The 11,315-nt window shown below is 35.7% G+C and overlaps 1 protein-coding gene across 3 annotated transcripts; it reads right to left on the bottom strand.

Annotated features, from left to right (window-relative positions):
* Positions 1–94: 94 nt before the first annotated feature.
* zdhhc6 (zDHHC palmitoyltransferase 6) lies at positions 95–11,180 on the bottom strand. 3 transcript variants are annotated; one of them, XM_088917232.1, is made up of 11 exons: positions 11,149–11,180; positions 9,178–9,693; positions 7,494–7,585; positions 5,679–5,838; positions 4,655–4,816; positions 4,499–4,552; positions 4,133–4,300; positions 2,563–2,604; positions 2,056–2,201; positions 1,045–1,091; positions 95–473 (listed from the first exon to the last, which is right to left on the bottom strand). In XM_088917232.1, exons 2-11 carry the CDS (start codon positions 9,442–9,444, stop codon positions 370–372), a joined length of 1,242 nt encoding a protein of 413 aa, XP_088773358.1. In that variant the 5' UTR covers positions 9,445–9,693; positions 11,149–11,180; the 3' UTR covers positions 95–369. The 3 variants fall into 3 exon arrangements, with proteins under 3 accessions (XP_088773358.1, XP_088773357.1, XP_088773359.1); XM_088917231.1 differs by having other exon boundaries at positions 10,445–11,159; XM_088917233.1 differs by having other exon boundaries at positions 10,749–11,159.
* Between the last annotated feature and the right edge of the window lie 135 nt (positions 11,181–11,315).

The following is an 11,315-nucleotide window of genomic DNA, read 5'->3' as shown; positions in this document are numbered from 1 at the left end:
TGAAAGGTTGTTCCTGAATTGGATTTTTCCCTCATTGAATGAAACTAAAATTAGACATTAGTGAGAGTTATACATGTAATCAACAAACTGTCCAGGGGTGCAACATGATTTATTTTTTTAAAATCCAAAGGCATACAATGGAGGGTTGTGTTACAAAATAGAATAAAAATGTATTCGCACAGTACAAAGAAATACAGTTAACCGCACAAAACCCTGCTTCAAACAAGCAGAGAAATTGCATAATTCAAGAATAACAGAGAAAAAGGTTCAAGTAAGGGGTTCTGTCAAAAGAACATGTCAAAAACCACCAAATAAAATGTGTCCAGATATTAACCCCTCTCAATATCCCCACCAAAAAGAAAAAAAAAATCACTTCTCCTTTTTCTCCTCATTCATTGCTGCATCGTTTGCTGTGTCATAAAGGCATTTCTCAACACATCTCCGTGGAAACCACCCTCGGATACGAACTCCAGCTAAAATCAATCAAACAAATACAAAGTTAAGAATCAATATTCCCAAGAAGGTCCATCACTCATCTTAACAATGCACTGAAATAAAGAGAAACATAATTAAACATAACGGGGGCTCCAGGTTTCTGAAGAGCCTAGAGTCTTCTGCTTTTGTATCAATCCGAGTAGTCAATTAAACAATTAACCTAATTTCTTTGTTGGACATATGTAAGATTTTTCTCATGGTCTTTAATGATTACTTAAAACATTTATATCATTAATAAATTACATCTATAAAGCATATACTTATCTAGCCTCTATAGAACGATTTACATAATATATCATAAAGTTTATATATAAATAGATGATTTGTAACCTGCAACTTATTTTCAGTAGGTTTACTCCTTTCTTTCTAAAATTATAGGTCATGTAACGGTAGCAACCCTATCAGTTGCTGCTGTTACATGACTTATATGTCTATAAACAGGCCAAAAAGTCTCTAACGCCTAAACAATTTCTTCAGTGAAATCAGCAATGTCTTTTTAAACACTGTTCATTATATCGCCTGGGAATACAAATCCAGTTTAAGCTCTACCTTTTGTCTGTTCCTCATCAAGCACCTTATCTCCATACATCCACCATCTGTAAAATACAGAAAGAAAACACTTCCCATCTTAAAATGTCCTGGAATTCACTAGTGTCTATGGAATTATGTATGGCGATGAACTACTCATCAATTCACCAGTCAGTAGTATATTTTAGCACACATGTTAAGCTAGATAATTTTTGCCAGGAATTGAAATTGTAGTATGTGTTTTGAGATTAACAGTGAGCAGCAAACGCTGCCCAGCACTTCAATGAAGGTTCTATGGTTGAAAGATGAGGATAAGCGCTCTTATCTGTCACTTGTCAAGCCAACGGCCATAAAGTAGCCAAGGTCATCTAACAGAGCCTTCAATGAGAGGGCACTATCACTAAAACAAAACAAGCCTCTAATAAAGAACTCTGTATATTTACCTTGAAAGTGATATTTTGTCTGGTAACTTTAATTGATCTAGACAAAAAAGTAAGTGTACAACTGCTGGACAGCCCATGTACTGTATTGTTGACTGGGAAGGTGATGGAGTCAGGAGTAGGAACCGAAAGGATATTTGCAGTCTGATTGGCTAGCTAGCACAAAGTGTGTTTCTTTTTCTAGCCAGCACTTGTACATTAATCTTGGCAATCTTGAAATTGTCAGGACAAGAAATGTTTTTTTTAACCAGGAAAAAAGGATGATAGATTTTGAAGAAAATTATGAAGTAACTGTTAACTAATATGCAACTCCCTTGGATAAGATGCAAGCAATCTGGCTCTTTGTGCATCACAATTTGCAGGCACTTCATTCCCCACCCCCTTAAATTTAGGTATTAGTTGTCTTTTAAGAACTATAACTACTCAAGAGAAAACAAGGCAAACCAATTATTAAAAAGAAGATGTTTGCATTTCTCCAATAAGAAAGCACAGAATGAGTAAGAAAACCTATATTCTTACTTTTAAATGAGAACTTAATTCATGTCTGAATAGCTGTGACTATTAACATCCTTAATGGGTTGAATGAACTTACTTTATGCTCCTGGTGGCAAAGATCATCTCTCCTTTAGTCAGTTTAATTCTAGGCTCCTCAGTGCAGGGGGTTGTGAAGAATGTTTTCACTCCCTTACTGAGTGGGCAACAAACACCATTATAGTCTTCGATCACTCGATACTGTACCTGTCAATACGGGGAAAAAAAAGCTTGTGCTTTACATTGAAAAAACAAAACTATTTTCTTTAATATAATCAGCAATTTGTTTTCACAGCACTCGTGAGATGACCGGTATTTTAAGCAAGAAAGTGGTTTTCTCCCACTGCCTCATTTGTTTTTGGCAAAACACAGCATTTGCAAGTATTCACCAAACCAAGCTGCTGCCTCAAAACACCTCCAGTCACATAACAAAACAAAAATAGCTGAGCTGTGCTTGAAATCGGCCTACATACTGTATACATTGCACAAACCTTGAGAACATTTTTATTTAAGCTGCACAGAGTTCTACAGCCCCCTGCTGTTCTAAATTTAGTAGCGCAGTACTTACACTTCTGACTCTTTTATCAGCTTTCTGTTTCAGTTGTTCAATCTGCAAAAAAACAAAGTTATGGTTCATTCACTTTGCCATACAGTCATGAAATGTCATGGCGTAAAACATCCATAATGAATCAGTCATACACAAACATTAAAGACTTCACTCATCACTGGAATGCAATTAGCTCACACAGCACCCTTGCTGCAGTGCTTCCATGTGATTTTAACATTTTTGCCAAGAACTGCAGTGAGGAGTAATAACTAATGTCTACTCCCATTTCATTCCACTGATTTAACATGACAAGCAGGCAATTTGAGAAAGTTTTTTGTTGCCAGATGCCATCCCTTGTCATGACAACAACTGACAGTACTAAGAAAGGAAACATTGTTCCTAAAGATACATACAGACTAGATCCTCTTTTATTCATGCACGACTCTACTATATAAAAACTTAAATGTTATTTTAAAGTTGGCTTCAAAATCTCCCTGTTATTAATAAAAAAACCTGGGTTCTGCCATCTCCATCTCCTCAATAAACATTAATAAACTCACAACAGCCTGTATGTATCCCCTGAATTTACCTGCATGTGGTTTTTATAGGGTTTGTTCTCACTGTTCAGAGTAGTAAATTGCCTTTTCACTAGTGTAGTGCAGCTTGAATATGAAGAATTTTACAGGGGTGATACCCAGCTCAGATTCAGCATACCATAATATACAGAAAGGGTTGGGGTAGACAAAAATAAAAGAGGAAAAAATAAAAAAAAATGCTTTCAAGAAGTGCACAAACAACATGTTTAAGTAAATTGTACTTATGCTGAATATGATATAGTACAGTATTTTAAACAAATGGGGAAAGGTATTTATGAATTGTTGGATTTTATTAAAGCCCTTAAGTAATGCTTAGGGATTTTTAAAGATGGGTTATGTATCAAATTTAATTTGAGCAGTATATACTTTTTACATTCATCCAAACTATAATTAGATGCTGAAAAAACACATTCCGTGTGAAATACTACCCTGAATGATCATTTGTTTTTACCATATCAGACACTCTTCATGTTGTACTATCAAGTGTGGTATCAAAGCTCTGTTCAATTTTTAACTTTTCTCTAAAATGATTTAATCTGAAGTTTAAGCTGTCCTTTGAAGAAGCTTTTATCTCTTTATTGCTTGCGATTTCTACTGCTATTACTTTCTCCATTTCCTCTGATATACAGTACGTAACACTAGGAATATTAAGTTATTTTAATGCAATGAAACAAACAGCCCAACATACACATATATATATATATTTCAGAAGAAAAAGAGATATTGTTTTCAAAATTCAATTTGAAAATTGTCCTTATTGTTTTAAAATGCAATACGTTAAAATATAGATCCATCAAAATACAACAGGAATTTAGTAGACAAAGAGAGGTAGGTATCTTTTTGAGTCATAAATAAACTTTAAACATCATCTTACTCTACTGGGAGAAATATTTTATTGAGTGTATGGTGTTACTGGATACATCTAAAGACAACTTGTTTTCCCAGTGACACATTTCACAAGCCAGCACAACAACAAGCACTGACAGAACACTTACTGTTAATGTGTGCTGGTGACATTTCTCATGAACTGGCCACTCAACACCATCTCCTTCTGGAGCACCTGACCATGTAAATACTTGCTTGAAATTCTCCCACTTGCTTCCCAGGTCATAGGGGAAGATGAACTCTTCTCCTGTTTGGTAATATTGTATTCTGTCTTTGGCCTGGAGAGACATGTTGGCAGAGTTATTTATGAAAAAAAGATCACAACAAAACAAAATTAAAAGTACAGAAAACATGCAGAGGTTCTGAGAGTCATAAATTAAAAACAATACAGAAGAAAAATCTGTTTTTAAAATACAAATAAAATACAAAGCAAATACTGGTTATCAAAAAACAAAGAAACAAAATGATGTACACACCTTTTCCTCTATCCAAGCTTCTATTGAGGTTTTATTTCTTAAAATCACTTTCATCTGTGGATTAAAATACAGCAAATTATACAACATTAATTTATACAATATAAAACTGCACACACATAGACAAAACACTAAGGAGCACAGCAGAGTCTCTAGTACCTGAATGACAAATAGCATGCCAACTGCTATTGTGGTGCCAAGTGCCAGCCCAAAGGCAAACAGAGTTGCAGCAAAGGCTGAGACGCTAAAGGGAATGATGGGCCGATGATCTCTTTTGACAGCACTCATGTCGATCCTCACAGAGCTCCACCCAAACGATATCTGTCACCACAGGAAACAAAACTCCTTACGAATGTTTGAAGCATCATTTCATCACATAAGCTATGCTTAATAGTTCAGTGGCTAAGGAAAGAGGTTTCTTCTTTGCCAGGAACGCCAGTGCTTATCATAAACTAAGATATTCTTGAAAGTGAGCTTAATGGTGGAATAAATGACAAAATATAAGTTTCAGATGCATCTAATACATGGTATTCAAATTTTTATCTTGCAGTGGGTGTCAAGTCCTACAATAGGTGTTTCTTGACTATTCAGAACTGCAAGTCCTTATATAATGCAACACTGATAATGCCCTGAGTGCCTCTTGCCACGAAGAAGCTTTGGGGATGAAAGCATTTAAAGCACTCTAAATATTGCAACCAATAGCGTCCTTTGCAACTGCAGATCAAAGAAGTCTGTAGCCCAATTAGCAGTGAAGTAATCTGGAAATTTCTGGTTAAATTATATTTTAATTACTCTATCAGTTTATCATGCTAGAAAGACCTTCTTAACATTGTTTACATTCAAGGTTAAATAAGAATGTTTTGCTATAAATGTGATAGAAATACTGCCAACAAAAACAGTATATTCAATAAAAAACTCTGAACTGATGATCCTGTTGTTCATTACAAAGAGGTTTAAGTATTAGAAACATTATCCCTAGTCTGAAACCACATACTACATCTTTGTTGAAGACTTTCAAGTGAGTTGTACCAAAATAATTCTAAACCATTATAAATAATTGTAACTATTATAAAAATAAAATATTCATGTTTTACTTATTATTCTCTCAGTGTGATTACAGAAATAAGAAGGGAATTTTTTTTTTTAATTCTTACGATGAATAAACTCTCTTGATGCCTCTTACCCTATCATACAGCTGTGTGTACATGGTCATTATAAAAATAACAGTAGCATGGATGCACCCAAGTGGGGCCAACAGCAAAAAGCTAGTAAAGTAGGCATGGTTGAGGTGACCGCAGCAGTTGTTAATCCATGGACAATGATGATCCATCTTCATCACACACCTGAAAAAACAAAACAAACATAATACATTTTAATTATGTCTACATTTAAGGTCTCCAGAAATCTGGAACACGGGTGTTTTCAACCTTTTCTATATGTAGAACCCCTTTTCAAGAAATTAGTCTCCATAAGGACTCCCACTTTCATCATATGGTCATGCTAACGGGCATATTTCTTTTATATAAAACATCAACAGCTTCATATTTATTATAAAAAGATCAACAGCTTCACTATAAGTTGTGTCCATTGTGGGAGACTGATGATTTTACACACTTCTAAGCCTGTGAAAAGTTTCCTTTTTTGGGGGGAATCCCTTAAGACAGTCTTAAATAATATCCAGGCTCCTGAATCTAAACCTGTCTTGAGTATATACAGTATATATATTTATTACCCCACTGACTGTACATTTCACTTCTTGTGTTTTCAGATCCTCCATTCCATTTATACTGTAGAGTCTGAGCTGAAATTGCACATCTTGAATTTTTTTATTGCCACAATTCAGAGATGCAAATAGTTAATCAACTAAGTTTCTTTGCAAGCCTGCAAGTCCCCCAGTGCGCAGGAGAGTAATTAATGACTGAAGGAGTAATGCAGCTTTCACAGACAAGACTGCAAGCTCACAGGCACCAGGCAATGCACAGAGGTATCTGCTGCATGGCCAGATGAGGATACTCTGGTCAATACAAATTCAATCAGCGTTTGTGGTACTTACATTGGAGGAGTCTATGTCAGAGGGAGCTAAAGACATATTCTGGGGATCTCTGGACTATAGGGATCAATCTGGATCCAGAACAAGTGAGCACAGCGATTGAGTCAATTTGTCCTTACTAAATATCTGTTTTGGATAATATATAAAATGTGGAAATATATCATTCGGCGCCGATTTCTTTCAAGCAGACACAGATTTATGTAACCAACACCATTCCTACATGGAATTTGCATTAAGTCAAAACAGTAGTATATTCAGAAGGAATTTCAAGTAGGTAGTTGCGTCAGCATGCGTAGGCTGCAAGGGAACAAGTATAAGTTTATTCCACGGTGAGAAGAAAAGAAACACAACGTTTCGGCTGTAAAAAGTACCACATCAGAAGAAGGCTCAGGAGCCGAAACATCGTGTTTCTTTCCTTTCCTTTTCAGCTTGGTATATTCAAAAAGCGTCCTGCTTCTGGGCTCCAGACACAAAAATGTGGTCTGGAGCCCAGAAGCAGTTCTCAAGCACAGAACGTCAGACAACGTGCATTTATTCATTTCTATCGCAGTAGAGCAGTGAGATGCCACGCCATGACACCACAAGAAGGCACACCTAGCTGCTTCAAAAGAAAAACAAATCTGATTTCAGAGTTTTGAAATGTTTGTTAGGCTAACATACTTCTAGCCAAAAAAGTACACAACTAAAATATAACAGTTAAATAAAACTGTTGCTAAATATTACCATTCATTATTAATGTAACTATGCCAACTTGAAATTATAGAAATAAAAAAAATTGAAATTTTTTACCTGAAGATGTTAAATATGAGTCACTTTATTCAATAACCTAATAAGCCTAAAATTACCTTTTAATAATTTATGAGGTCGTGAGTTTGTCTCAAGTTTTCCAGAATATATAATAACCACTCTGGAATTACCTGTCTGTAGCTGCCTGTAACATATCCTTACCTGTTACACTTGCGACAGTGATGTGACCTTGGGGCTTTGTAACCTTGGCAAACTCTGCAGAACTGTAGGTAACACATATCCTGTGGGTTCTCCTATTGAAATAAGAAGCAACGCAGTCCAAGTTTAACATGAGGTCAGAGCACAAAATACATGCCCACCAATTTCCCTCAACTGATTACACTGTTTGGAGGCTTAGTGGACCAATACAGATATCATCTGAGAGGTTTCTTAAACCTAATATATGAAGTGAATAAGAAACTTCATACAAGTTCTTGAATGTGAGGAAATAATATTCACTCTCAAATGACCCATTGTATGCAACCTGGCAAAGTTTCCTCATTCTACTTAGTGTGACTCAGCACTGAATTGAGAGCCCAGTGTCCTCAGGCCCCAGAGGAAACCTAATTCCCTTCTATGCCTTTTCTCTTTTTTTCTGCAAAGGAACTGATTTATACAGTACTTATTTAGTATTTGATCTTGCTTACTTTTACAAAAGCTAAAGCAAAGGGTTTAGAAGGAATGAAGTAGAAGGAATGCATACAATTAAGGCTAATAAAAGGGAGTCACTGCTTCTACAAGAGAATGTTTGGGCATATTTGAAAATTTCTGCTTTAACAGACATTATTCTCATTAATGCCTGAAAATCTATTATGTTTTCTGTTTAAAGCTTGTGTGGGTTTGATTCTTACCATTATAACTGCAAAAAGTCAGAACTAAATACTTTATTTTTACCTGATAAAATAAAATTAAAGTCATGTTTTTTCACATATTCTTGATAACTGATAGAATTTACTATGAAAGACATGGGGCAGTAAGGGGCAGGAAAGGAATAGCTTTAATTCCGCACTTTGAGAATGCATATGAAAGGACAAGTTAAAGAAAACTGAATCAGCTCTGTTGCTGCATCAATTAGATACATATTTACTTTTCAAGTGAAAATTCTGCAGATGAAAAGTATTACAAGCAAACTCCACTCAGCATGCAGCCTACAAGGTGCATTCAGTTAGCCTCATTTTAAATGAAGCAACAATAAAAGCTACTGTAGAGATAGAGTGATGCCTTCTCATGAACAAGGTATTAAAGCATTTAAGCTCAGTTCAACAGTCTCGTGATCATACTGACTACTGGTGTATACATATACTACATTTATACATGCTGTACTTACATACTATTATATCTAGCATGTAGATACTTACAAGTAACTGAAAGTGAAATAATGATTATCCTAAGCATTTTAGAGAACCACAGCTTCTCTAACATATTAGGAAATGTAATATGATGAGAAGCGACATGCAAAAGAAGGACTGTATTTTAGTTTGGTAATGTGGAAATTAAGCTACCAGTCCACCTACTGGTTTATTAAACCTGTGCTCATCAAGTTTAAAAGCAAACGGATTCCTATTTCCATATTCACTGATAAGTTATGCGAGTGATAAGAGTGGCAGTAGGAATTTTGCTGAAAAAAAAACCATACTGTTCTGTATACTGTACTTCTGTCATCACAAAATCTTTTTTATGGCCAGCTGCATGCAAACATACTACTCCTACTTTCATTTTAATGCAAGCAATACCTGCAGAACGTTGGGCAATCACAAATTCCAAATAAAAAAATGTAATTAAATCACATTTCTTCAAGAAATCCACTAAATACAACTAAGTGGATTTGTGTCCTCGATGTTCTTACCGGTTTCCATCCTAGGGGAATGTAGCCAGGACCTACAAACATGGCATTGAAGTAATTATAGAGGATAAGAACAGTCCAGTTTATCAACATGATAAAATTGATACTTCCACCAGTGGAGTCTAAAGGCCAAAACCAAATGATGGAGTCCAGAACAGCCATTGTTGAACACACAGCTATTACTGTCAGGGCTATGATAGGACCCCAATGGCACAATCGCTTCAGCTCATGTAGATTTTCAAATTTAATGAATGAAGACAGAATACTCATTTTTTTTAATGGCAGCTAAATGCTTTTTGTGAAATAAGATCAGGTGGGTTTTTTCCCCACTTTTTCGTGGTTAATCCCCCCAAAATCTGATGTGCAGTTGTTGGTTTTCCTGCCAAAGATCCAGACTGTCACATTCAAAGTAGTCTGAACAGTCCAATTCTCAGTGCATCCTCTTAGGGTAAGGTGTAGCATTCTTCTTCACAACTTGGTGAGGGTTAGCTGATCTCCTAACAGAAGAACGTGCTCCATCTAGAAATAAAATAAAACAGTGATGTTTTAAATAATGAACAAGGCTTCTTGTAGTTCAATATATGAAAGGGAATGTGAATTCCATACAGTATACAAAAACTTAAATTATATGTAACTAGAGAAATATTCATTTGCCACAGGTTTGTTTGTAATGCTTCACTGAGAACCACACCCATGTAAAAAAATGGCTCCTTTACTTAAATAGATGTCAAAACTAAGGTACCTGTAACAACAGTTTCTTTCACATTTAGATTGCCTCACAGCTACCTGTTTGACCGTGTTTCCTACAGAAATACAATATATATTATTAAATTATATATTAAATCCTTGTTTCAAAGACTGAAAATCATTTTAAGATACATGTTTGGACAATAGCCGTATTTTCAACGGGTATCTTCGCATTCTACGATATCTTTGTTGTTGCTCTACTAAGCCACCTGTCAAACCCCAATCTTATTTAGTCCCTCCGGAGAAAGCACACAGTTCCGCCTGAGCTGAAACATTAAACTATTTTTAACTGGGAATCATCTCCAATCCCTTTCCGAGTCCGGCTAACAAAGGCGTGAGTCAAGTCGGAATAAAGGCAACAGTACAATTTATTTACACCAATTCGCCATTTCATTGAAGTGCACACATTCAGACAAAGGTCTTTAAGAATTTTACAAGATCACTCAAAATCTTCCAACTGAGGCACACGTGCGACTTTCATAGTTTAAACAGCTTTATAGACATAAAAATACATTGTACTCACCGATAAATAAATATAAACTACCTTGTGATTTTTTAAACCACAAACCACATATATTGTAATCACTGATTTATAAGCAAAAACTGACCTTGCATTGATGAAAAACAACAATACTAAACGGTTGGATGAATTTCCAATACGCCTGTAACGTTTCCTGTTTCAGTTTTGGGGTTTAATTTATTCATAAAGATTAAAAATATTTTTAAATACTTTTGTAAGATCCATGGCACTAAACGCACAACTGTACTGCACTCAGGAAGCAAGGACTACACTAGGCAGCAACTACAGTACTGCTGCTATTACGAACCTTCTGTTGCAGAATTCCTTTTTCTGAATCCCATTATATCGTTAACTTGTCTGAACTTTAAAATCTCTAATTGTCTGCTTTTTAAATATTGTGTTTGGAACTGAATTATTTGCAAGATCGTCCTATTTCATCGCAGTATCAAAACCGACCACTTTCTTATCTTACGCTTCATAATCTACGTACTGCTCTAACTCCTTCAGACCTCATGATGATGAAGCCAGATTCTCAGTACCTACAGCCTTGAGGATCGAAAGAAAACATGTACGACAATAAAATAAATAAGTGAAAAACAATTAGCAATTCCCGCTCATTTCCTGAAGTTACAATAAAGTAGACTGAATGGACAAAAGCTCATTTTTAAAGTGTTGAGCCATTAACTGTCTCTTTAAGTCAGACCCACCTCCCTTCTCCGCTTCCTAGCTTCTTTCTGACACTTCCTGAAGGTGTTACAGTATTACAGCACCTCCGCCCCCTGTCAATCAGTGTACTTTAAACTAAGACTGGGGAGCGTGATCAGTTTTAGCTAGTCTATACTTTCGGGGCTTTTACATTTTCTCTAAACTCCTA

The sequence above is a fragment of the Atractosteus spatula genome, chromosome 5 (assembly GCF_055471065.1).
Source record: "Atractosteus spatula isolate fAtrSpa1 chromosome 5, fAtrSpa1.hap1, whole genome shotgun sequence".
NCBI classification, from domain to species: domain Eukaryota; kingdom Metazoa; phylum Chordata; class Actinopteri; order Semionotiformes; family Lepisosteidae; genus Atractosteus; species Atractosteus spatula.
This window is presented reverse-complemented; position numbering and strand designations above follow the sequence as displayed.